The following is a 27,353-nucleotide window of genomic DNA, read 5'->3' as shown; positions in this document are numbered from 1 at the left end:
GCAGAGTACTGGAACGAAAGGCGGCCAAATGAGGTGTACGCTGGTATAGCTTCCTTCCCTCGCCTCGCACCTCCCTGGGCTCGAACCAGGAACACAAAGACAACAGCCACACTTGAAGCATCGTTACCCATCGCTCCACAAAAGCCGTGGCCCTGCAGCACAAGGGGAATAACTACTCCAAATCTAAAAGCGAGTGACGTTTGAAACGATATTAGCGCGCACCCCGCTAACTAGCTAGCCATTTCACGTCGGTTACACCAGCCATTAGGCTGATAGGCTTGAAGTCATAAACAGCACTGTGCTTGCGAAGAGCTGCTGGCAAAACACACAAAAGTGCTGTTTGAATGAATGCTTACAAGCCTGCTGCTGCCTACCATCGCTCAGTCAGACTGCTCTATCAAATCATGGACTTAATTATAACATAATAACACACAGGAATACGAGCCTTTGGTCATTCATATGGTCCGGAAACTATAATTTCAAAAACAAAACGTTTATTATTTCAGTGAAATACGGAACCGTTCCGTATTTTACCTAACGGGTGGCATCCCTAAGTCTAAATATTCTTGTTACATTGCACAACCTTCAATGTTATGTCATAATTACGTAAAATTCTGGCAAATTAGTTCACAATGAGCCAGGCAGCCCAAACTGTTGCATATACCCTGACTCTGCGTGCAATGAACGCAAGAGAAATGACACAATTTCACCTGGTTAATATTGCCTGCTAAACTGGATAAGTAGTTTTAACTAGTGATTATGATTGATTGTTTTTTATAAGATAAGTTTAATGTTAGCTAGCAATTTACCTTGGCTTCTACTACATTCGCGTAACAGGCAGGCTACTCGTGGAGTGCAATGGTTAGAGCGTTGGACTAGATAACTGCGGTTGCAAGATTGGAACCCCTGAGCTGACATGGTGAAAATCTGTCGTTCTGCCCCTGAACAAGGCAGTGAACCCACAGTTCCTAGGCAGTCATTGAAAATGAGAATCTGTTCTTAACTGACTTGCCTAGTTAAATAAAAGGTATAAAAAAAAATCTTAAAATCGGATATCGGCGCCCAAAAATACAGATTTCCAATTGTTATGAAGACTTGAAATCGGGCCGAATTAATCGGCCATTCCGATTAATCGGTCGACCTCTAATCTGTTCACATATGGTGTCCAAAGCACAGCTGGGGGCAGAGGGTGGTCTATAGCAGGCGGCAACGGTGAGAGACTTGTTTTTAGAGAGGTGGATTTTTAAAAGTAGAAGTTCAATTTATTGCCCTGGCCACATCTGCGGTCCTCATGCCTCCTTGCAGCATGCCTAAGGCACGTTCACGCAGATGAGTAAGGACCCTGGGCATCTTTCTTTAGGTGTTTTTCAGAGTCAGTAGAAAGGCCTCTTTAGTGTCCTACATTTTCATAACTGTGACCTTAATTGACTACCGTCTGTAAGCTATTAGTGCATTAACAAGTAGGCATGGTAGCCTAGTGGTTAGAGCGTTGGACTAGTAACCGGAAGGTTGCAAGTTCAAATCCCTGAGCTGACAAGGTACAAATCTGTCATTCTGCCCCTGAACAGGCAGTTAACCCACTGTTCCTAGGCTGTCATTGAAAATAAGAATTTGTTCTTAACTGACTTGCCTAGTTAAATAAAAAATAAAATAAACAATGAAGATCTGTGAAGCTATTTGGATTTATACTAATTATCTTTGAAAGACAGGGTCCTGAAAAAGGGCTGTTTATTATTTTGCAGATTTTACATAACCTAGGGCTACTAACGTCACCTGATGGACTTCTCCTTGGTTTTTTTGCCATGGAGGAATTTTGTGTGTGAGGTGTGCGATTTTAATTTCTCGTAGCAAGATTAGTGAGGGGGAACATGATCCATAAATGATCAATTTGGTTATATATTTCAATATGTTTTTTGCGCTAGTTGGCTGTACCTTCACCAAAATGTTTCCTTCATAGCTTGTTCTCCATTATCTTTTTAAATAGTGAGCCCATTTTCTTTTCAGCACTTCTTTCCATGACTTATCAAAAGTCGTTTTCTCATGGCTCTCTTGTCCCTTTGCAGCAGACATATGGTGAGCAATATGTTTGGAACATGTAATATAATTGGGATAAGTATAGTATTGTTAGGTACCTGGAAATTCCCAGCCCTGGCATGAATAGAACTTCCTCAAGTTCACATGGAAGCAATAACAAATAGTTTCCCGTAGCAATTTTGAAGCCATTAAGTTGTTTACAGTAATGCGATGGGAAAGTGACTAGCCATTTTGTGTTTTTTTTTTGTTGCTTGAAGACCATTCAAAAAAGTTCCCATGGTATTGTAAACTGACTATGGTTGTCTCTGCTCTGTTTTCCAGTCTAGTAACATGACCTGTGGTTGTCCTGGAAAGGAGGTGTGCGTCACGATATCTCCTTTCGCCGGAGGTGTGCGGTTATTTCCAAATTTGTGAAGCCATTAATTTCCTTTCAAGTCAGTGAAAGGGAACACTTGCATACTTTGGGAGGAAGCCAAGATAATTTGGACGTAACCTCACTACTTTCTGTTGTTTGATCTTTTCCAACACACACCGTAAACCTCGAGACCAAACAGAAGAGTTGGTTGACCCCTCATCTTTCCAGCCTGGTCTGCCTGACGGCCCCCCTTTACTGAATAGCACATTAGGCCATCATTAGCTGTAGGCTACTGATAATAGCTCACCTAATATTTGTGTAATTTGTTAACAGCCTTAAAGATTTGGGTAAACAGACTTAAATGTGTCTGACTTTTTCTGTGTCTGACTCTGCTTTGTCTATACTGATGTTTAGCCTGTTTTATCACAGTGGGAATAATTCCACTGTTTGTATTCGGCCATATTCCCAGTCACCTTGCCATGGTTAAATGCGGTGGCTCGCGCGACTGCTCCCATCTATCCACGGTATGATGCAATCCCTGATGTCTCTCTGGAAGGAAATCCTCACCCTGAGCTCGTCAACTTTATTATCCAGACACTGAACATTTCGTAATATACTCTGAAGTTGTGGGTGGTATGCACGCCCCCTGAGTGGGACTAGAAGTTTACTTAGAGTACGTCTTCTCCACTGGTAATGTTTTGAATCAGCCTTTGGAATCAGTTCAATTGCCTGGGGGGGTTTTGAACAAAGGATAAGATTTGGGAAGTTGTACTCCTCAAATTTGATTAGTCACATACACATGGTTAGCAGATGTTGATGCGAGGGTAGCGCAATGCTTGTGCTTCTAGTTCCGACAATGCAGTAATAACCAACAAGTAATCTAACTAACAATTCTAAAACTGTCTTATACACACAAGTGTAAGGGGATAAAGAATATGGACATAAGATATATGGTGAGTTAGCTCTGATATCCAAACGTTCTTCCCGGGCTGTATGTAATAACACAACATTTGCGGTATTTACTTTGTATTATTTCCTACATTATTAGGCAAGTAGAGTGGCCAAGGGGCTAGAAGCACGGCTGCCCTCTATCGACGCCATCTATGTTTCTGACTGCTCCTGTGTCTGACTGACTGCTCCTGTGTCTGACTGACTGCTCCGGTGTCTGACTTTCTGTGTTTCTGACTGTTTCCCCCACCCCCTATAGGGCTGCCAGTCCTCCCAGGTGCAGGAGATGCTGTCCACTGTGCCCATGGCCGAGAAGTTTTCCAAGTACTGGATCTGCCAGGCCCGTCTGATGGAGCGCCAGGGCAACCTGGAGGTGCTGCCGCTGTTTGAAGAGGCTGTACGAGTGGTGTTAGAGGTATAGCATACTCCCTTTACCTCACCCCTCGCTCTCTCTATACCTCTCCATCTCTATACCCCATGCCTCTCTATCTGCTGCCCCTGTTAGAGGAGGCAGGCCTAGTCTTCCTACAGGTGAAAATTACTCTCTCATCCCTCTGCTCTGTTTTTCTTTTATCATTCTCTCTCCTTCCCCACCATGGGGAATCTTAGTCTAGCAACATCAATCCTCTCTCTCTAGCTCTGTGTGTGTGTGTGTTTGATTAGACCTTTGAAGAATTCTCTAAACTAAATTTAGAGCTGCCTACTTTGGTATCTATTTAATTTAAACTAGCAATATGATGGTTTGGCATCTATTTCCTCTCTTTCAGCCAGTAGACGAGCTGCGGACTGTTGTGTTTGAGATGCTGAAAAAGAAGGAAGAGACAAAAGGTAATGAGGAAACTAGAAAGGCAGCAACATCCCCAATAAGTGTCTCTGTCTCGATTAATCTCGATTCCTCACATCCTATCTCCTTGCCACTTTCTCAAAAGGTATTGGAGAAGGTCAGAGGGGAGGGACCTTGGACCTTCTCCAATATGGTTGAGAAGGAAGTGAGGAAAGACAAATTGAGATAGAAATTTGAACCAGTCTGCATTTGATTCCCCATCTAAACTTCATGCCCCTACAAGGTCTGTCTCACTAATGTGGCAGTTTTTACACTTGTTTGATACTTTGTTCCTGCCAAAACCAGCACGTAGATCTAGGAAGACACACTGCTCTGTCCATGGCTTTCTCTTTCTGTTGGCCGTACCAGGGTCACACATCTTGAAAATGTTCAAATCAAGTTGCTGCTGTATTTTCTGTTATAGAAAATATGAAGTAAATATTCTTTCCACTGTCAAGATTTGTGGAAGGAATCCAACTGAGGCTCAAATCCTAAAAGAATGTATTATAGCTATTGCCTTGCTGTTCCATGTGTTGAGTCAGTTCCAGTAGTCTTATCGTATGTTAATCATGTTGTCGTCATGGATTTATGGGGGAAAAGTAATAATGGGGGGGAAAGTGTCCAGACATGCAGTAAATAGCTGTGGTTCATAATTACTGAACATCTGCTGAAAGCACCGAGACGTTTGATTTCACAAGAGAGCAGGTTTCTGACTCGTGTTACTAGTGAATAATATCATTGAGAGGGGTTAAGTATGGATGTCGTCGTTGTTATTATTCGTGTCAGGAGTAGAGGTCGACCAAGAGGACAAAGAATGTTGCATCCAAAGAACACCATACCTACTGTGAAGCATGGGGGTGGAAACATCATGCTTTGGGGCTGTTTTTTTCTTTTTTTCCCTTTTTTTTCTTTTTTAAGTTTCTTGCTCATAACATATGAAAGCTGGTGGTTCAATATTCCCAATTCTTCAATATTCCCAGTTAAGTAGTTTTAGTTTGTAGTTATTATAGGAATTATGACGCGTTGACTATTTCTCTCTACAATTTGTATTTCATATTGGATGTTCTTATAGGCACTATAGTATTGCCAGCCTAATCTCGGGAGTTGATAGGCTTGAAGTCATAAACAGCGCTGTGCCTCAAGCATTGCTAAGAGCTGCTTGCAAACGCAGTAAAGTGTTGTTTGAATGAATGCTTATGAGCATGCTGCTGTCTACCACCGCTCAGCCTGACTGCTCTATCAAATCTAGACTTAATTATAATATAATAAACACAGAAATACGAGCCTTTGGTCATTAATATGGTAAAATCTGGAAACTATCATTTCGAAAACAAAACGTTTATTCTTCATTTTATCGAACGGGTGGCAACCCTACGTCTAAATATTGCTGTTACATTGCACAACCTTCAATGTTATGTCCTAATTATGTACAATTCTGGGAAATGAAATTCGGTCACACAGTTCGCAACGAGCCAGGCGACCCAAACTGTTGCATATTCCCTGACTCTGCTTGCACTGAATGCAAGAGAAGTGACCCAATTTCTCTAGTTAATATTTCCTGCTAACATTAATTTATTTTAACTAAATATGCAGGTTTAAAAAAATATAGTTCTGTGTATTGATTTTATGATAGGCGTTGATGTTTGTCAGGTACATTTTTTACCACTTTGGCGAAGTTGAAGTAGGCTGTGATTCGATGATAAAATTAACAGGCACCGCATTGACTTATATTTGTAAGTCGCTCTGGATAAGAGCGTCTGCTAAATGACTTAAATGTAATGTAAATGCAATGCAGGACTAGCTAGTTAACCTAGTAATATCATTAACCATGTGTAGTTTACTAGTGATAATGTTAATATTGATTGTTTTTTATAAGATAAGTTTAATGCTAGCTAGCAACTTACCTTGGCTCCTTGTCGCCACAAGGTCCTTTTTACCCTGCACTCGCGTAACATGTGGTCAGCCTGCCACGCAGTTTCCTCGTGGATTGCAATGTAATCTCCGTCCAAAAAGGCCTGTTACCGATTGTTATGAGAACTTGAAATTGTCGCTATTCTAAACCAACGTTTGAAGGAAACATTTTTGTGAAAGTAGATGATGCAAACTAGCCACTTGTGAAATGCACTCAAAAAAAATAATAACTCCATCTCGCTCGCTAGCTTGCTACTACGTTGTCTGATCTTCACTGGTTACCACAGCCACAAAGTCATTAACTCTGCCTATTTCTAAAAATGTATCTTCTTAAAATCTGATGTTAAAAACCTAACCTTAACCTAAAATGATGAACAAAAATTACATTTTTGTTTTCCATATTTTCTTCCCCCGATATAACCAATTTACAATTTTATGGCTGTTGTAACTAGTGTAAACCTATCCGGCTTGGATGTTTGCACTAGGGCAACAACTGGATAAGGTAGATTGCCTGTTCTGAAGACTCCTCTCTGTCCCAATTAGTGGCCCAACGTTCCTAACCGCTAGGGTACCTGCCCCAACCGACGGTTGTGACTCGAGGGATTACAGCTACGACCAGAAGTGACATTTCGTAGCAGGTTAGGAGAATGTTTTAGCTAACCCTAATCCTTTTCCTATTATTAACCTTAGTCACCTAACCTGCCACATTAATTATCCTAACCTGCTATGAAAAAGTCACTTCCAGTTGAAGCTGTGTTCCCTCTTGTCACAACCGTTGGTGGGTATGGAAACCAATTCACATTTTGCACATAGTTTTGGGCTCCCAAGTGGCACAGCAGTCTAAGGCATTGCATCTCAGTGTAAGAGGTGTCACTACAGACACCCTGAATCGATTCCAGGCTGTTTCACAACCGGCCCCGATTGGGAGTCCCATAGGGTGGCGCACAATTGGCCCTGGGTCGTTTATCAGTGATAGAGGTACATATGGTCATACAGATTTATATCCGTTTAGAATCTAAACGTTGTCAATAAAGCAGTGAATTTGGAGCATAAAAACAGTGTGCAGCCCTTCATACCTCCCACAGTGTACCAATGTTCCATCTTAAATGTCTTAACCTGTGTCAGTTGGGACAGGTTCTGACTAGAAAGGGAAAGGGGTTACAAAGAGTTATCAGTTGCACAACTGAATGCATTCTACCAGAACGCAGGTGAAATACATACTTTCACAATTTCCTGTGATTTAGCCACCACAAATATCTTTGCTAGCAGGTGTGACAGTGTCTTGCCAAAATGCAAGGTGTGTCCAGCGATTTTATACATTTTGACGTTCTATGATATCTCCACTTTCCAAGCGTATAGTATGTTAGGTTCTAAATGAACCGTGTAAAAACTCACAGATGATTATTAAAGCCCAAACCAAGTTTATTCACCCAACAGGTCAGACAGCTGGTCAGAGCAAGGCATGTTCCCACCAGCACAAGTGTGTGTATATATACTAGAGGTTGACCGATTAAATCGGAATGGCCGATTTTCACGTTTTCATAACAATCGGAAATTGGTCATTTTGGACGCCGATTTAAATAGATGTTTTTTTTTTTAACGAGGCAAGTCAGTTAAGAACACATTCTTATTTTCAATGACGGCCTAGGAACGGTGGGTTAACTGTCTGTTCAGGGGCAGAACGACTGATTTTTACCTTGGAACCCCTGAGCTGACAATCTTGCAACCTTACGGTTAACTAGTCCAACGCTCTAACCACCTGATTACATTGCACTCCACGAGGAGACTGCCTGTTACGCGAATGCAGTAGGACGCCACGGTAAGTTGCAAGCTAGCATTAAACTTAATCATAATCACTAGTTATAACTACACATGGTTGATGATATTACTAGTTTATCTAGTGTGTCCTGCGTTGCATATAATCGATGCAGTGCTCATTCGTGAAAAAGGACTGTCGTTGCTCCAACAAGTACCTAACCATAAACACTAATGCCTTTCTTAAAATCAATACACAGAAATATATATTTTTAAACCTGAATATTTAGCTAAAAGAAATCCAGGTTAGCAGGCAATATTAACCAGGTGAAATTGTGTCACTTCTCTTGCGTTCATTGCACGCAGAGTCAGGGTATATGCAACAGTTTGAGCAGCCTGGCTCATTGCAAACTAATTTGCCAGAATTTTACATAATTATGACATAACATTGAAGGTTGTGCAATGTAACAGGAATATTTAGACTTATTGATGCCACCTGTTAGATAAAATACAGAACGGTTCTGTATTTCACTGAAATAATAAACGTTTTGTTTTTGAGATGATAGTTTCCGGATTCGACCATATTAATGACCAAAGGCTTGTATTTCTGTGGGTTATGTTATAATTAAGTCTATGATTTGATAGAGCAGTCTGACTGAGCGATGGTAGGCACCAGCAGGCTCATAAGCATTCGTTCAAACAGCACTTTTGTGCGTTTTGCCAGCAGCTCTGCTCTTTATGACTTCAAGCCTATCAACTCCCGAGATTAGGTTGGTGTAACAATATGATGTGAAATGGCTAGCTAGTTAGCGGTGTGCGCGCTAATAGCGTTTCAAACATCACTCACTCTGAGACTTGGAGTGGTTGTTCCCCTTGCTCTGCATGTAACGCTGCTGCGAGGGTGGCTGTTGTTGTGTTCCTGGTTCGAGCGAGGAGAGGTACGGAAGCTATACTGTTACACTGGCAATACTAAAGTGCCTATAAGAACATCCAATAGTCAAAGGAATATGAAATACAAATGGTATAGAGAGAAATAGACTTATAGTTCCTATAATAACTACAACCTAAAACTTCTTACCTGGGAATATTGAAGACTGATGTTAAAAGGAACCATCTGCTTTCATATGTTCTCATGTTCTGAGCAAGGAACTTAAACGTCAGCTTTCTGACATGGCACATATTGCACTTTTACTTCTCCAACACTTTGTTTTTGCATTATTTAAACCAAATGGAATATGTTTCATTATTTATTTGAGGCTAAATTAATTTTATAATGTATTATATTAAGTTAAAATTTGTGTTCATTCAGTATTGTTGTAATTGTCATTATTACAAATACATTTTTTTTTAAATCGGCCAATTAATCGGTATCTGTATCTGCGTTGAAAAATCATAATCGGTCGACCTCTAATATACCCCTAATTTAGATGAAGTCTTCTTCCCTCTAAACATCTTCCTGTCTAGCAATAAAGCTGTAAAGTGATGTGGGTAATAAACTGTTCCTTCTCTTAATGTGACCTGAGCTCAGCCCACATTCCTCACTAATCTACAGCTCTCCACCCTTATCAGTGATCGCAGCCATGTTATTGCCTTTCCCTTACCCAGTAACATTCTAAGCCCTGGCTCATATCCAACCTTAATTGACTCCACCTTATACATTCCTCCTACAGATAACCATTCACTTCTTTTGTAGCAAGTATTTCAAATTACAACCCGACAACTAATTGGAGTACTGATTGGGGTGGCAGGTAGGCTAGTGGTTAGAGTGTTGGGCCAGTAACCGGAAGGTTGCTAGATCGAATCCCCGAGCTGACAAGGTAAAAATCTGTCGTTCTGCCCCACTGTTCCTAGGCCGTCGTTGAAAATAAGAATTTGTTCTTAACTGACCTGCCTAGGTTAAATAAAAAAAAAAAATCCTCTCCAGTATATTTCATATTTCCAGTTAAGAAGTCAGAATCCATCAAATAGAATATAGTTTCGGTGGTGGTGTCATGAATGAGTTTACGACGCCAGGACATTGTGATATCCTGAAGAGGTGGGTGGATATATTTGAAAGGGGACTTGTGTGTGCACACATCTCAGTAGGTGACTATAACATTCTTCTTCTTATTGCTACTACTTCCAGGTCAGTCTCCCGTAACATCGGCGCAGCAGGATGACTTTATGGAGCCTCACTCTACACCAGAACCCATGGCCACACCCACAGCCGTCAAAGCCCTGATCCGTGGTGACCGAGGAGGCTCGTCTGTGGTCAAGTACAAGATCACCGCCACTCCAGGGTACTCTATGACCTCTGACCTGACTGCCTATGGCCTCTTCCTCCTGTTTTGATCTTTCTCTGATCCGGGTTACCATCAACCATTTTAAAGCTACAACCTGATATTTGAAAAACAAAAAGGCAGCCCCATTACTTGTTTATATATACAGTCATTTTACCTTAAGCAGAGACTTGTATCTCTAGTCTGGCAGGTGCTTGCCTGTGTTAAAACCTTACAAAAAGTAGAAATTTACCTACAGTGCATTCAGAAGGTATTCAGACCCCTTCTTCTCTGCAGATCCGCTCAAACTGTCAGGTTGGATGGGGAGCATCACTGCACAGCTATTTTCAGGAATCTCCAGAGATGTTTAATCATTTTCAAGTCCGGGCTCTGGCTGGGCCACTCAAGGACATTCAAAGACTTGTCCTGAAGCAGGTTTTCATCAAGGATCTCTCTGTACTTTCCTCTGTTCATCTTTCCCTCAAGTCTAAATAGTCTCCATGTCCTTGCTGCTGAAAAAGAGCCCCACAGCATGATGCTGCCGCCACCACCATGCTTCACCGTAGGGATGTGCCAGGTTTCCTCCAGACATGACGCTTGGCATTCCGGCCAAAGAGTTCAATCTTGGTTTCATCATGGTCAGAGAGTCCTTTAGCTGCCTTTTGGCAAACTCCAAGCGGGCTGTCGTGCCTTTTTACTGAGGAGTGGCTTTTGTCTGGCCACTTTACCATAAAGGCCTGATTGGTGGATTGCTGAAGAGATGGTTGTCCTTCTGGAAGGTTCTCCCATCTCCACAGAGGAACTCTGGAGCTCTGTCAGAGTGACCATCGGGTTCTTGGTCACCTCACTGACCAAGGCCCTTCTTCCCCAATTGCTCGGTTTGGCCGGAAAGCCAGCTCTAGTCTTGGTGGTTCCAAACTTCTTCCATTTAAGAATGATCAAGGCCACTGTGTTCTTGGGGACCGTCAATGCTGCAGAACATACTTTTTTTAGTTCCTATCCCCAGATCTGTGCCTCGACACAATCCTGTCTCGGAGCTCTATGGACAATTCCTTCGACCTCATGGCTTGTTTTTTTTCTGACATGCACTGTCAACTGTGGGATCTTATATAGACAGATGTGTAGCTTTCCAAATCATGTCCAATCAATTGAATATACTACAGGTGGACTCCAAGTCGTGGAAACATCTCAAGGGTGATCAATGGAAACAGGATGAACCTGAGCTCAGTTTTGAGTTTCATATCAAGGGTTCTGAATACTTATGTAAATAAAGGTGTTTTATACAGTATTTAATTAGTTGTTTAAATTTAGTAAATTATGAAAAAATGACAACCTTTTTTTGCTTGGTCATTGTGGGGTGTTGTGTGTCGATTGAGGAACATATATTTCATAGAATAAGGCTGTAAAGTAACAAAATGCGGAAAAAGGAAGGGACCTGAATACTTTCCGAATGCACCGTGAGTATTCCTCTTATCTAGTTGTGTGAGGGCAGTGTGGAGTGAAATTCAGATTATGCCATCAATGGATCTGTGGGGGTAAGTATACATATCGGAGTAGGTAAGGCATGATGGGGTTGTTTGCCATAACCAGCCTCTCAAAGCACTTCATGATTACCGATGTGAGTGATAGGTCTAACTGGTTTCTCCAAGGCGGCAGACCCCATTTAGTCAACTGGTTTGATTGTTTGGTCGATAGGCTCTTGGTCGACCAAGATTTCTTTAGTCGAGCAGTCGCTATTTTTATTTTTTTCCCCATTGTGCACAAGACACCTGTCTGAGTCGCGCCTGTCTCTGGACTAATCCATTGGAGGCCACGGGGGTGGCACAGTCATCACTCTTACAGCGTGATACTGAAATTGTGTTTGGTTATGTAAAAATAATGGTGCAACACTAAAATCTAATATTATTTTATAATACGCTTTCTCCCACTTTGTATTGGTCGCTGTCCACGGTTCAGAAACATAATATTCAGTGTGCCGTTACTATGTGCATAATAGCAGAATTAACCAGCATATTGGGATTGAGAACAATGTGGCGGAGGAAACTGCCTTTCCTTTTAAATACCTATTCGGACTGGATTAGTTTTCCTGGGGGTGGTCTGGGGATTTTAATTATGTGCACAAACACCACATCTGTCATTTTAGTCCCGTCCGAATCTGCCATGTCAGTCATTTGTACAGGGCAGGAGTAACAATTCCAGCCAAAATAACCTGCATTTCTTTGGGTGAACTCTAAAGGTTCTCTCGACATCCTTGTGTTTTTGACAGAAATGTCTGAGTTTGACAGGTGTTACTCACGGTTTGAGCAAGAAAACTATAATTGATTTGATAAATTGAACGAACTGTTACCCATAGCCTATTCTGTAGAACGAACTGTTACCCATAGCCTATTCTGTAACCCTTGCTGTTAATAGATTGCGAAGCAGCATACAACCTACCTAAATGTTTGGAAATTATGTATTCACTTTCTCATCCATAGCCTTAAAATGCACGCAAAGTGTACGTTTAGCTCACATCTGAAGGCTATGGGACAACTTTTTACTGCAGAGCACAAAAATATCCTAATGATTATGATCACACTTCCACAATTGAAAGGAAACTAGGGAACTCGAGTTATCAGTGTAGCCCTGTTATTGTCTGGACTTGTTGAAATCTCTTCATGCCCAGAAAGATCAAATCCAGGCTTCTGGCATAACTGTCAATTGTCTTGGAGAAAATGATTATAAATACAGGGTGCGGTTTCGGAAAAAAAGAATCCTGTCTGTATTGTCCTCTGGAATAACAGACATTCTGGAGTAATAATTGCATGACCAACATTCTCCTGTAATACTTTTTTTTAAAAAGTTTTTAGTTTACCTTTATTTAACTAGGCAAGTCTGTTAAGAACAAATTCTTATTTTCAATGACTGCTGAGGAACAGTGGGTTAACTGCCTGTTCAGGGGCTGAACGACAGATTTGTACCTTGCCAGCTCAGGGATTTGAACTTGCAACCTTCCGGTCACTAGTCCAACGCTCTAACCACTAGGCTACCCTGCCGCGCCACTACTAGTCCTGTGCACATATGACTTAGCCTTAATGTCTAAGAAAATTGTGGAGTGGGCAAACCCCAAATTAATTAGGTCTATAATAAATAACCTAACTGTTAAATGTGCCTGGCTTTTACAAATTACCCATATACAATACCAGTCAAAAGTTAGGACACATCTACTCATTACAGGAGTTTGAATTTTTTACATATTTTTACATCGTAGAATAATAAGACATCAAAACCATGAAATAACATGTGGAATCATGTAACCACAAGTGTTAAACAAATCTAAATATATTTGAGATTCTTCAAAGTAGCCACACTTTGCCTTTGACAGCTTTGCACATGAACAGGTGTGCCTTGTTAATTTGTGGAATTTCTTTCCTTCTTAATGCATTCAAGCCAATCAGTTGTGTTGTGACAGGGTAGGGGTGGTATACAGAAGATAGCCCTATTTGGTAAAAGACCAAGTCCAAATTATAGCAAGAACAGCTCAAATAGGCAACGAGAAACAACAGTCAATCATTACTTTGACTGACCTCCATGTCTTTTTTAATCTGGAACATTTCAAAAACGTTTAAAACTTAGAGTGCTGTTGCAAAAACCATCAAGCGCTATAATGAAACTGGTTCTCATGAGGACCGCCACAGGAAAGGAAGCTGCAGAGGATAAGTTAGAGTTAACAGCCTGAAGAAATTGCAGCCCAAGTAAATGCTTCAGAGTTCAAGTAAAGGACACATCTCAACATCAACTGTTCAGAGGAGACTGCCTGAATCAAGTCTTTGTGGTCAAATTGCTGCAAAGAGAAACCACTACTAAAGGACAGCAATAAGAAAAGATTTGCATGGGCCAAGAAACACGAGCAATGGACATTAGACCGGTGGAAATCTGTCCTTTGGTCTGATGAGTGCAAATTGTATATTTTTGGTTCTAACTGCCATGTCTTTGTGAGACGCAGAGTCAGTGAACGGATGATCTCTCCTCGTGTGTTCCCACCGTGAAGCATGGAGGAGGTGGTGTGATGGCGCTTTGCTGGTGACACTGCCAGGGATTTATTTAAAATTCAAGGCACACTTAACCAGCATGGCTACCACAGCATTCTGCAGCGATACGCCATCCCACCTTAGTGGGACGATCATTTGTTTTTCAGCAGGACAATGACCCAAAACACACCTCCAGGCTGTGTAATGGCTATTTGACCAAGAATGATGGAGTGCTGCATCAGATGACCTGGCCCCACAAATCACCCAACATCAACCCAATTGAGATGATTTGGGATGAGTTGAACCACAGAGGGAAGGAAAAGCAGCAAACAAATGTTCAGCATATGTGGGAACTCCTTCAAGACTGTTGGGAAATCATTCCAGGTGACGCTGGTTGAGGGAATGCCAAGAGTTTGCAAAGCTGTCATGGCAAAGGGTGGCTACCTTGAAGAATCTCAAATATATAATATTTTGATTTGTTTAACATTTCTTTGGTTATTACATGATTCCATATGTGTTATTTCATAGTTTGGATGTCTTCACTATTATTCTTGAATGAGTAGGATTGTGTCCCAACTTTCGATTGTCTTATTTTTGTAGATATACAGTACCAATCTTGCTTCTGTTGCCTGTTTGAGTGTTTTGCAACGGCAAAATGTCGGATAAAGATATTTTCACAGATTTGGCTGTTTTTAATCATGGTTGAGCTTGACCATTTTTTCTCCCCACTAACACAGCCTGGTATTTGTTATTTATTTAGTGTTTACACTGTTCCAAACAGGAAGAAAAATATGATTGTAATCTAACTGCACCTGTTTATCACATGTACACAGCTCTAGCTCCTATACCCTCCTTTTTCTTGTTCTCGTTCTTATTATTATCATCATTATGATTATTAATAAGTAATGTCGTTATCATTAGTAGGCCTTGTATAACCGCCATGGAGCTGTAGACCTAAGAATGCGTCCTGTTAAGTCTTCAAACAGTAACTTACTTAGGCCTATATTTCTATATAAACTCAGCAAAAGAAGAAACATCCTCTCACTGTCAACTGCTTTTATTTTCAGGAAACTTGACATGTGTAAATATTTGTATGAACATAAGATTCAACAACAGACATAAACTGAACAAGTTCCACAGACATGTGACAAACAGAAATAGAATGTGTCCCTGAACACAGGGAGGGTCAAAATCAAAAGTAACAGTCAGTATCTGGTGTGGCCACCAAGCTGCATTAAGTACTACAGTGCATCTCCTCCTCATGGACTGCACCACATTTTCCAGTTCTTGCTGTGAGATGTTACCCCACTCTTCCACCAAGGCACCTGCAAGTTTCTGGACATTTCTGGGGGGAATGGCCCCAGCCCTCACCCTCCTATCCAACAGGTCCCAGAGGTCTTTGCTGGCTATGGCAGAACACTGACATTCCTGTCTTGCAGGAAATCACTCACAGAACGAGCAGTATGGCTGGTGGCATTGTCATGCTGGAGGGTCAGGATGAGCCTGCAGGAAGGGTACCACATGAGAGAGGAGGATGTCTTCCCTGTAATGCACAGCGTTGAGATTGCAAGTAATGACAACAAGCTCAATCCGATGACACTGCCTCAGACCACGATGGACCCTCCACCTCCAAATCGATCCCACTCCAGAGTACAGGCCTTGGTGTAATGCTAATTCCTTCGACGATAAACGTGAATCCGACCATCACCCCTGGTGAGACAAAACCGCGACTTGTCAGTGAAGAGCACTTTTTGCCAGTCCTGTCTGGTCCAGCGACGGTGGGTTTGTGCCCATAGGCGACTTTATTGCCGGTGATGTCTGGTGAGGACCTGCCTTACAACAGGCCTACAAGCCCTCAATCCAGCCTCTCAGCCTATTGCAGACAGTCTGAGCACTGATGGAGGGATTGTGCGTTCATGGTGTAACTCAGGCAGTTGTTGTTGCCATCCTGTACCTGCCCCGTGGGTGTGGTGTTCGGATGTACCAATCCTGTGCAGGTGTTGTTACACGTGCTCTGCCACTGTGAGGACAATCAGCTGTCCGTCCTGTCTCCCTGTAGCACTGTCTTAGGTGTCTCTCAGTACGGATATTGCAATTTATTACCCTGCTAACATGTGCATTCCTCCTTACAGCATGCCAAGGCACATGTGCATTCCTCCTTACAGCATGCCAAGGCACGTTCACACAGATGAGCAGGGACACTGGGAATCGTTATTTTGGTGTTTTTCAGAGTCACTAGAACGGCCTCTTTACTGTCCTAAGTTTTCATAACTGTGACCTTAATTTCCTACCGTCTGTAAGCTGTTTGTTTCATTGAACAAGCATGAGAAACCATGTTTAAATCCTTTACAATGAAGATCTGTGAAGCTATTTGGATGTTTGATTATCTTTGAAAGACGGTCCTGAAAAAGGGTGTGTGTGTGTACATTTACATTTAAGTCATTTAGCAGACGCTCTTATGCACAAATTGGTGCATTCACCTTATGACATCCAGTGGAACAGTCACTTTACAATAGTGCATCTAAATCTTAAAGGGGGGGGTGAGAAGGATTACTTTATCCTATCCTAGGTATTCCTTAAAGAGGTGGGGTTTCAGGTGTCTCCGGAAGGTGGTGATTGACTCCGCTGTCCTGGCGTCGTGAGGGAGTTTGTTCCACCATTGGGGGGCCAGAGCAGCAAACAGTTTTGACTGGGCTGAGCGGGAACTGTACTTCCTCAGTGGTAGGGAGGCGAGCAGGCCAGAGGTGGATGAACGCAGTGCCCTTGTTTGGGTGTAGGGCCTGATCAGAGCCTGGAGGTACTGAGGTGCCGTTCCCCTCACAGCTCCGTAGGCAAGCACCATGGTCTTGTAGCGGATGCGAGCTTCAACTGGAAGCCAGTGGAGAGAGCGGAGGAGCGGGGTGACGTGAGAGAACTTGGGAAGGTTGAACACCAGACGGGCTGCGGCGTTCTGGATGAATTGCAGGGGTTTAATGGCACAGGCAGGGAGCCCAGCCAACAGCGAGTTGCAGTAATCCAGACGGGAGATGACAAGTGCCTGGATTAGGACCTGCGCCGCTTCCTGTGTGAGGCAGGGTCGTACTCTGCGGATGTTGTAGAGCATGAACCTACAGGAACGGGCCACCGCCTTGATGTTAGTTGAGAACGACAGGGTGTTGTCCAGGATCATGCCAAGGTTCTTGGCGCTCTGGGAGGAGGACACAATGGAGTTGTCAACCGTGATGGCGAGATCATGGAACGGGCAGTCCTTCCCCGGGAGGAAGAGCAGCTCCGTCTTGCCGAGGTTCAGCTTGAGGTGGTGATCCGTCATCCACACTGATATGTCTGCAAGACATGCAGAGATGCGATTCGACACCTGGTCATCAGAAGGGGGAAAGGAGAAGATTAATTGTGTGTCGTCTGCATAGCAATGATAGGAGAGACCATGTGAGGTTATGACAGAGCCAAGTGACTTGGTGTATAGCGAGAATAGGAGAGGGCCTAGAACAGAGCCCTGGGGGACACCAGTGGTGAGAGCGCGTGGTGAGGAGACAGATTCTCGCCACGCCACCTGGTAGGAGCGACCTGTCAGGTAGGACGCAATCCAAGCGTGGGCCGCGCCGGAGATGCCCAACTCGGAGAGGGTGGAGAGGAGGATCTGACAGTATCGAAGGCAGCCGATAGCTCTAGAAGGATGAGAGCAGAGGAGAGAGAGTTAGCTTTAGCAGTGCGGAGCGCCTCCGTGATACAGAGGAGAGCAGTCTCAGTTGAATGACTAGTCTTGAAACCTGACTGATTTGGATCAAGAAGGTCATTCAGAGAGAGATAGCGGGAGAGCTGGCCAAGGACGGCACGTTCAAGAGTTTGAGAGAAAAGAAAGAAGGGATACTGGTCTGTAATTGTTGACATCGGAGGGATCGAGTGTAGGTTTTTTCAGAAGGGGTGCAACTCTCGCTCTCTTGAAGACGGAAGGGACGTAGCCAGCGGTCAGGGATGAGTTGATGAGCGGGGTGAGGTAAGGGAGAAGGTCTCCGGAAATGGTCTGGAGAAGAGAGGGGATAGGGTCAAGCGGGCAGGTTGTTGGGCGGCCGGCCGTCACACAGTTAGTCGGAAGTTTGCATACACCTTAGCCAAATACATTAATTCAGTTTCACGATTCCTGACATTTAATCCTAGTTAAAATGCCCCGTTTTAGGTCAGTTAGGATCTCCACTTTATTTTCAGAATAATAGTAAAGGAAAAAATCTGAAATAAATAGTTATGTCTTATCACATTCCCAGTGGGTCAGAAGTGTACATACACTCAATTAGTATTTGGTAGCATTGCCATTTAAATTGTTTAACTTGGGTTAAACGTTTCAGGTTGCCTTCCACAAGCTTCCCACAATAAGTTGGGTGAATTTGTCACATACCTCCTTACTGTGCTTTTGTAACTGAGTCTGGTTTCTAGGCCTCCTTGTTCGCACACGCTTTTTCAGTTCTGCCCACACATTTTCTATGGGATTGAGGTCAGGGCTTTGATGGCCACGCCAATACCTTGACTTTGTTGTCCTTAAGCCATTTTGCCACAACTTTGGAAGTATGCTTGGGGTAATTGTCCATTTGGAAGACCCATTTGCGACCAAGGTTTAACTTCCTGACTGACGTCTTGAGTTGTTGCTTCAATACATCCACATCATTTTCTCTCCTTGTGATGCCATCTATTTTGTGAAGTGCACCAGTCCCTCCTGCAGCAAAGCACCCCCACAACATGATGCTGCTACCCCTGTGCTTCACGGTTGGGATGGAGTTCTTCGACTTGCAAGCCTCCCCCTTTTTCCTCCAAATATAACGTTGGTCATTATGGCCAAACAGTTCTATTGTTATTTCATCAGACCAGAGGACATTTCTCCAAAAAGTACAAGCTTTGTCCCCATGTGCAGTTGCAAACCGTAGTCTGGCTTTTTTTTATGGCGGTTCTAGAACAGTGGCTTTTTCATTGCTGAGTGGCCTTTCAGGTTATTTCGATATAGGACTTGTTTTGCTGTTTCCTCCAGCGACTTGACAAGATCCTTTGCTGCTGTTCTGGGATTGAAAGTACGTTTCCAAAGTACGTCTCCTTCCTGAGCGGTATGACGGCTGCGTGGTCCCATGGTGTTTGTACAGATGAACGCGGTACCTTCAGGCGTTTGGAAATTTTTCCCAAGAATGAATCAGACTTTTTTTCTGAGGTCTTGGCTGATTTATTTGGATGTTCCCATGATGCCAAGCAAAAGGGCACTGAGTTTGAAGGTTGGCCTTGAAAGCCATGATGTCATTTTCTGGAATTTTCCAAGCTGTTTAAAGGCACAGTCAACTTAGTGTATGTAAACTTCTGACTTACTGTATGTAAACTGACTTACTGGAATTGTGATCCAGTGAAATAATCTGTCTGTAAACAATTGTTGGAAAAATGGCTTGTGTCATGCACAAAGTAGATGTCCTAAACGACTTGCAAAAACGACAGTTTGTTAACAAGACATGTGTGCAGTGGTTCAAAAAAGTAGTTTTAATGACTCCAACCGAAGTGTATGTAAACTTCTGACTTCAATTCACAACTGTTGTTAGTCAAAAACAATACTGCGCTGTGGTCATGTATATGTTACTGTGCTTAATTGAAGTGCTTATCAGTGTCCAAATGTTTCAACTCTTATATGGATCCAAGTGTAAAGGGCTACCACACTGAATAGGGCTTCATTTTACCACATCTTTGTACCCAGACACTAACACTGCCATTGGCAACAGGTGGTCCGGTTCGGCCATGTCCCGTATTCCCATCCATTTTTATTGAACCTTTATTGAATTAGGCAAGTCAGTTAAGAACAAATTCTTATTGACAATGACAGCCTAGGAACAGTGGGTTGACTGGTCTAGGAACAGTGGGTTGACTGGTCTAGGAACAGTGGGTTGACTGGTCTAGGAACAGTGGGTTGACTGGTCTAGGAACAGTGGGTTGACTGCCTTGTTTAGGGGCAGAATTACAGCTTTTTTACAGGGATTTGATCTAGCAACCTTTCGGATACTGGCCCAACGCTCTAACCACTAGGCTGCCTGCCGCCCCGCTAAGCTTCCTGTCGCCCCAATCACCTTGTCTATGTTCCGATTGGCATCCTATTCGCTATATTAGGGCTGTCCCCGACTAGCAAACATCTTGGTTGGCCGAAAGTAGTCTGTTCTTTCGACCAAATCGAATAGTCTACATTTTAAACGTGTATTTTCCGTACAGACACACCCTATGTGTTTTAATAAGACAAAGAACAATTAAAACGTAACCCGACAACTATTCTCTTCCTGCTGGCTTTCTTGGGTCTGTCCTGAAGCTTGGCTCGTGAACATGCAACGTTGCATAATATATTCTGGACCCTCGGTTTCTTGCACCAGTGAGCTCGGGACAGACACAGCTGTTGGCTATATGTGCTCGTGTAAGGGGTCCTATGTGTAGCTGGTGTTGGAGTCCGGCGCAGGACAGCAGATATGAGTAATCAAAGTATTTTACTCATAAAATACAAATATACAAGGCAAACATGAAAGCCCCGTATCACAAATAAACAATCACTCACGAACACAACATGGGGAACAGAGGGTTAAATAATAACGAGTAATTGGTTGAGTGAAGCCAGGTGTGAATAGGCACATACGTGAAAAGTGGATCGGCGGTGGCTAGAAAGCCGGTGACGTCGACCGCCGAACGCCTCCCGAACAAGGAAGAGGGAACAGGAACTCACCAGAGCTGAGAAACGTTAAATGTTCTACTGCTTGACCTCCTCTTCCTCTTTTTATAAATTATTACACTAAATATAAACTGCACCTAAATATAAACAGTACCGGCACCCAAAATCCATACCGGAACCTATTTCAGTTCAAGTCCTGCACTGATAACAAGTAATTAAGTCGGCCTATTTTATGACGTTTCAGAGCATTACATTTTTCCCTTTCAAGCTGAGTGGTTATTGAAAGGGAAAGAGCTTGAAATATATTGAGGAACTATTGTCATTCTCAATGGATGTAAAAACAGACTTTGTTTGCCTGCTGTTTGAGGTGGTGAAGACATTACATTGATCTCCACAGGTCATTAGTGGTGGTGAAGACATTACATTGATCTCCACAGGTCATTAGTGGTGGTGAAGACATTACGTCGATCTCCACAGGTCATTAGTGGTGGTGAAGACATTACCATGATCTCCACAGGTCATTAGTGGTGGTGAAGACATTACATTGATCTCCACAGGTCATTAGTGGTGGTGAAGACATTACCTTGATCTCCACAGGTCATTAGTGGTGGTGAAGACATTACATTGATCTCCACAGGTCATTAGTGGTGGTGAAGACATTACATTGATCTCCACAGGTCATTAGTGGTGGTGAAGACATTATGTCGATCTCCACAGGTCATTAGTGGTGGTGAAGACATTACGTCGATCTCCACAGGTCATTAGTGGTGGTGAAGACATTACGTTGATCTCCACAGGTCATTAGTGGTGGTGAAGACATTACGTCGATCTCCACAGGTCATTAGTGGTGGTGAAGACATTACGTCGATCTCCACAGGTCATTAGTGGTGGTGAAGACATTACGTCGATCTCCACAGGTCATTAGTGGTGGTGAAGACATTACATTGATCTCCACAGGTCATTAGTGGTGGTGAAGACATTACATTGATCTCCACAGGTCATTAGTGGTGGTGAAGACATTACGTCGATCTCCACAGGTCATTAGTGGTGGTGAAGACATTACCATGATCTCAGGTCACAGGATCTCCACAGGTCATTAGTGGTGGTGAAGACATTACATTGATCTCCACAGGTCATTAGTGGTGGTGAAGACATTACCTTGATCTCCACAGGTCATTAGTGGTGGTGAAGACATTACATTGATCTCCACAGGTCATTAGTGGTGGTGAAGACATTACATTGATCTCCACAGGTCATTAGTGGTGGTGAAGACATTATGTCGATCTCCACAGGTCATTAGTGGTGGTGAAGGTCGATCTCCACAGGTCATTAGTGGTGGTGAAGACATTACATTGATCTCCACAGGTCATTAGTGGTGGTGAAGACATTAGGATCTCCACAGGTCATTAGTGGTGGTGAAGACATTACGTTGATCTCCACAGGTCATTAGTGGTGGTGAAGACATTACGTTGATCTCCACAGGTCATTAGTGGTGGTGAAGACATTACGTGATCTCCACAGGTCATTAGTGGTGGTGAAGACATTACATTGATCTCCACAGGTCATTAGTGGTGGTGAAGAAGATCTCCACAGGTCATTAGTGGTGGTGAAGACATTACGTTGATCTCCACAGGTCATTAGGTCATTAGTGGTGGTGAAGACATTACGTCGATCTCCACAGGTCATTAGTGGTGGTGAAGGTTGATCTCCACAGGTCATTAGGTCATTAGTGGTGGTGAAGACATTACGTGATCTCCACAGGTCATTAGTGGTAGACATTGGTGAAGACATTGATCTCCACAGGTCATTAGGTCATTAGTGGTGGTGAAGACATTACGTGATCTCCACAGGTCATTAGTGGTGGTGAAGACATTACGTTGATCTCCACAGGTCATTAGTGGTGGTGAAGATATTACAGATCTCCACAGGTCATTAGTGGTGGTGAAGACATTACGGATCTCCACAGGTCATTAGTGGTGGTGAAGACATGATCTCCACAGGTCATTAGTGGTGGTGAAGACATTACGTTGATCTCCACAGGTCATTAGTGGTGGTGAAGACATTACGTCGATCTCCACAGGTCATTAGTGGTGGTGAAGACATTACATTGATCTCCACAGGTCATTAGTGGTGGTGAAGACATTACATTGATCTCCACAGGTCATTAGTGGTGGTGAAGACATTACATTGATCTCCACAGGTCATTAGTGGTGGTGAAGACAGATCTCCAGGTCAGGTCATTAGTGGTGGTGGATCTCCACAGGTCATTAGTGGTGGTGAAGACATTACTGATCTCCACAATTAGTCATTAGTGGTGGTGAAGACATTACGCTCGATCTCCACAGGTCATTAGGTCATTAGTGGTGGTGAAGAAGATAAGTCATTAGTGGTGGTGAAGACATTACGTTGATCTCCACAGGTCATTAGTGGTGGTGAAGACATTACGTGATCTCCACAGGTCATTAGGTCATTAGTGGTGGTGAAGACATTACATTGATCTCCACAGGTCATTAGTGGTGGTGAAGACATTGGATCTCCACAGGTCATTAGGTCATTAGTGGTGGTGAAGACATTATTGATCTCCACAGGTCATTAGTGGTGGTGAAGACATTACCGATCTCCACAGGTCATTAGGTCATTAGTGGTGGTGAAGACATTACATTGATCTCCACAGGTCATTAGTGGTGGTGAAGACATTACGTCGATCTCCACAGGTCATTAGGTCATTAGTGGTGGTGAAGACATTACGTTGATCTCCACAGGTCATTAGTGGTGGTGAAGACATTACGTTGATCTCCACAGGTCATTAGGTCATTAGTGGTGGTGAAGACATTACGTTGATCTCCACAGGTCATTAGTGGTGGTGAAGATATTACGTCGATCTCCACAGGTCATTAGTGGTGGTGAAGACATTACGTTGATCTCCACAGGTCATTAGTGGTGGTGAAGACATTATGATCTCCAGGTCATTAGTGGTGGTCGATCTCCACAGGTCATTAGTGGTGGTGAAGACATTATGATCTCCACAGGTCATTAGTGGTGGTGAAGATATTACGTCGATCTCCACAGGTCATTAGTGGTGGTGAAGACATTACGTCGATCTCCACAGGTCATTAGGTCATTAGTGGTGGTGAAGACATTACGTCGATCTCCACAGGTCATTAGGTCATTAGTGGTGGTGAAGACATTACGTTGATCTCCACAGGTCATTAGTGGTGGTGAAGATATTACGTCGATCTCCACAGGTCATTAGTGGTGGTGAAGACATTACGTTGATCTCCACAGGTCATTAGTGGTGGTGAAGACATTACGTCGATCTCCACAGGTCATTAGTGGTGGTGAAGACATTACGTCGATCTCCACAGGTCATTAGTGGTGGTGAAGACATTACGTTGATCTCCACAGGTCATTAGTGGTGGTGAAGATATTACGTCGATCTCCACAGGTCATTAGTGGTGGTGAAGACATTACGTCGATCTCCACAGGTCATTAGGTCATTAGTGGTGGTGAAGACATTACGTTGATCTCCACAGGTCATTAGTGGTGGTGAAGACATTACGTCGATCTCCACAGGTCATTAGGTCATTAGTGGTGGTGAAGACATTACATTGATCTCCACAGGTCATTAGTGGTGGTGCGTTAAGCCAATAAGAAATATCAGATCCTCAAATGGGCACAGTTTATATGCCCACGTTTGCCTGCTGGCCAGGTAGTCTATAGGCCCACTTCTACTCAACATTGACAGGAGGCCCCTCAAAGGACACTGACTAAATTGACAAAACTGGTAAATGGAAATAAGCCTAAATGTGTTAATGACAAGTGTAGCATAGGTTGTGCACTCTGACAATGATAGCTGGAAGACTGGAATAATAATATCGATTGCATTAACAGAAAAGTAACAAACATTGTAGATTTAGATATATTATAGGAATTAACTGGGGATGTGTGTAATGGGGAATTGATAGACGCTAACAATCAACACAAACAATTCACACAATGAAGTTATAAAACAATGAATGTGCACATATTGGCAGGAGAGACATTCTGGAGAGGCAAGTGCATTGTGCATCTGGACACATGGTCAATCTGACATCTGCTTCGGCCATGCAGCATTTACAGTGAAACGGCCTCAGAAGTCAGGGCTGTCGTCAAGGAAGTGAGTGTTTTCTACAGGATGTACCGCCCCCACCTAGCCGTCAACTAATCATGTCAATTACGGAGATATACAGAGCCCTCTGCATTGTCCCACCCTCCCATATGGAGCCTCCGACCACATTTTAGTCTAGGCCTCCACAATGGATTAGTTCACTGAGATGGGTGCAAATGTATAGAGATATTTGTTACTGCTGGACTAAAAAAAAAAAACATCTTGGTCGACCAACAGCGTTACGACCAAACAATTGACCTGTCGACTAATTGGGGGCAGTCCTACCCCATATAGTGCACAACTATTGACAAGAGCTGCCATTTCAGTCCCATCACCATGTGTACTGTTATTTAACCCGTGTTCTGGGATTCAAACCCATCACTGTGTGTGTACTGTATTTAAGGTGTGCTCTGGGCTTGTAAGCCATCGCCATGTGTATGTACTGTATTTAAGGTGTGCTCTGGGCTTGTAAGCCATCGCCATGTGTATGTACTGTATTTAAGGTGTGCTCTGGGCTTGTAAGCCATCCATGTGTATGTACTGTATTTAAGGTGTGCTCTGGGCTTGTAAGCCATCGCCATGTTTATGTACTGTTCATACTGTAACCGGTTCTCTCTGATCTCTCCCACCCACAGTGGTTTCAGGAGCCAGAAGAGGGAGTCGGCGGTGGCCCGCGTGTTGGACGGACAGGAGCTGAGATTCTTCACGCCCGTCAGGCGCTCGGTGAGGATCGAGAGGTCCGCGCTCTTCTACCCCGCCTCCCTGCAGGAGCACGACCTATGTGTGGCCTCCTTCAATGACCTGATGGCCCAGCAGGATGAGAGAGAGGGGGAAGGAGAGAGGGAGGGAGACAAAGAGGGGGGAGGCAGCGCCGGGCCCGTCCCAAACGGTCATCTGTACGTGTACAGAGAGAACGGTGCGCTGAGAGACAAGGTCAACATCCAGCTGGTCTACGCTGAGGAAGAAGACTAACGGGCTGTGTCCAAGTAGTGTAAAGTGGCTTCCTCTCCTGCTTTAGCCTGATCTACCAGTACAGGTATAGGGAGGTGCTGGATATGATGCCCACTCACCATCTGGGAATGTAGCTTACACCTGTCCAGTTGTATGTCCTTCAGTGCATGGTCACATTTCTTAGTGGCGAGCTGCAGTAAAACAAGGGTGAGTTTGTCAATCTAAACTTTTCTGTACAGAATCGTGCAGGAAGAGCATGTCGATCCATCTGTCTGGGGGTCATGCATAGATGGGTTTCCAACTCAACAGTTACTCATTTGTATGTCAAACCAAAAGCATCCATTGACTTTTTAGATGGACTTTTGTTTTTTAATGCAAACTGTGGTAAGGTTTTTTTTAAAGATTGTACATACAGTTGAAGTGGGAAGTTTACTTAAGTGTAAGTTGGAGTCAAAAAAAAATGTTTTTCAGCCACTCCACAAAATTCTTGTTAACAAACTATAGTTTTGGCAAGTCAGTTAGGACATCTACTTTGTACATGACACAAGTCATTTTTCCAACAATTGTTTACAGACATATTATTTCACTTATAATTCACTGTGTCAGAAGTTTACATACACTAAGTTAACTGTGCCTTTAAAAAGCTTGGAAAATTCCAGAAAATGATGATGGCTTTAGGAGCTTCTGATAGGCTAATTGACATTGTTTGAGTCAATTGGAGGTGCACCTGTGGATGTATTTCAAGGCCTACCTTCAAACTCTGCCTCCGCTTGACATCATGGGAAAATTGTACAAATAAAATAAAAATTGTAGAACTCCACAATTCATCCTTTTGAGCAATTTCCAAACGCCTGAAGGTACCACGTTCATATGTACAAATGATAGTATGCAAGTATAAACACCATGGGACCACGCAGCCGTCATACCGCTCAGGAAGGAGACGCATTCTGTCTCCTAGAGATGAACGTACTTTGGTGCGAGAAGTGTAATCAATCCCAGAACAACAGCAAAGGACACTGATGCTGGAGGAAACAGGTTCAAAATATCTATATCCACAGTAAAACGTGTACAATATAACCTGAAAGGCCGCTCAGCAAGGAAGAAGCCACTGCTCCAAAACCACCATAAGAAAGTCAGACTACGGTTTGCAACAAAAAGCAACTGAGCTTTGGAGGAATATGCAGATTTAAAGAGGAGTCTGTAATTTGCTTTCTAATGATTGTTCTTTTCCTCAAAGAAGTTCTTGAATTTATCACTGCTGAAGTAAAAGCCATCCTCTGCTTTTTAGTTAGCTTTACCACAGTATCAAAAATACATTTCGGATTGTTCTTATTTTCCTCAATTAAGTTGGGAAAAAATAGGATGATCGAGCAGCAGTGAGGGCTCTTCGATACTGCACGGTACTGTCTTTCCAAGCTAGTCGGACGACTTCCAGTTTGGTGTGGCGCCATTTCCGTTCCAATTTTCTGGAAGCTTGCTTCAGAGCTTGGGTAT

The 27,353-nt window shown here is 43.2% G+C and overlaps 1 protein-coding gene across 3 annotated transcripts in view; it reads left to right on the top strand.

Annotated features, from left to right (window-relative positions):
• Positions 1-26,378, top strand: part of ckap2l (cytoskeleton associated protein 2-like) — a 40,402-nt gene extending 14,024 nt beyond the window's left edge. The window contains exons 6-9 of one of the 3 annotated variants that reach the window (XM_046351401.1): positions 3,597-3,752; positions 4,105-4,165; positions 9,952-10,105; positions 25,544-26,378. In XM_046351401.1, the coding sequence (XP_046207357.1) occupies positions 3,597-3,752; positions 4,105-4,165; positions 9,952-10,105; positions 25,544-25,880 (708 nt within the window). In that variant the 3' untranslated portion in view covers positions 25,881-26,378. Of the gene's footprint in view, positions 1-3,596; positions 3,753-4,104; positions 4,245-9,951; positions 10,106-25,543 lie in introns of those variants that run through there. The other 2 variants (XR_006838931.1, XM_046351402.1) reach the window with 2 other exon arrangements.
• Positions 26,379-27,353: the final 975 nt, after the last annotated feature.

Source organism: Oncorhynchus gorbuscha, linkage group LG05 (genome assembly GCF_021184085.1).
Source record: "Oncorhynchus gorbuscha isolate QuinsamMale2020 ecotype Even-year linkage group LG05, OgorEven_v1.0, whole genome shotgun sequence".
NCBI classification, from domain to species: Eukaryota; Metazoa; Chordata; class Actinopteri; order Salmoniformes; family Salmonidae; genus Oncorhynchus; species Oncorhynchus gorbuscha.
The sequence above is the reverse complement of the archived record's forward strand: the minus strand, read 5'-3'. Positions and strand labels throughout refer to the sequence as shown.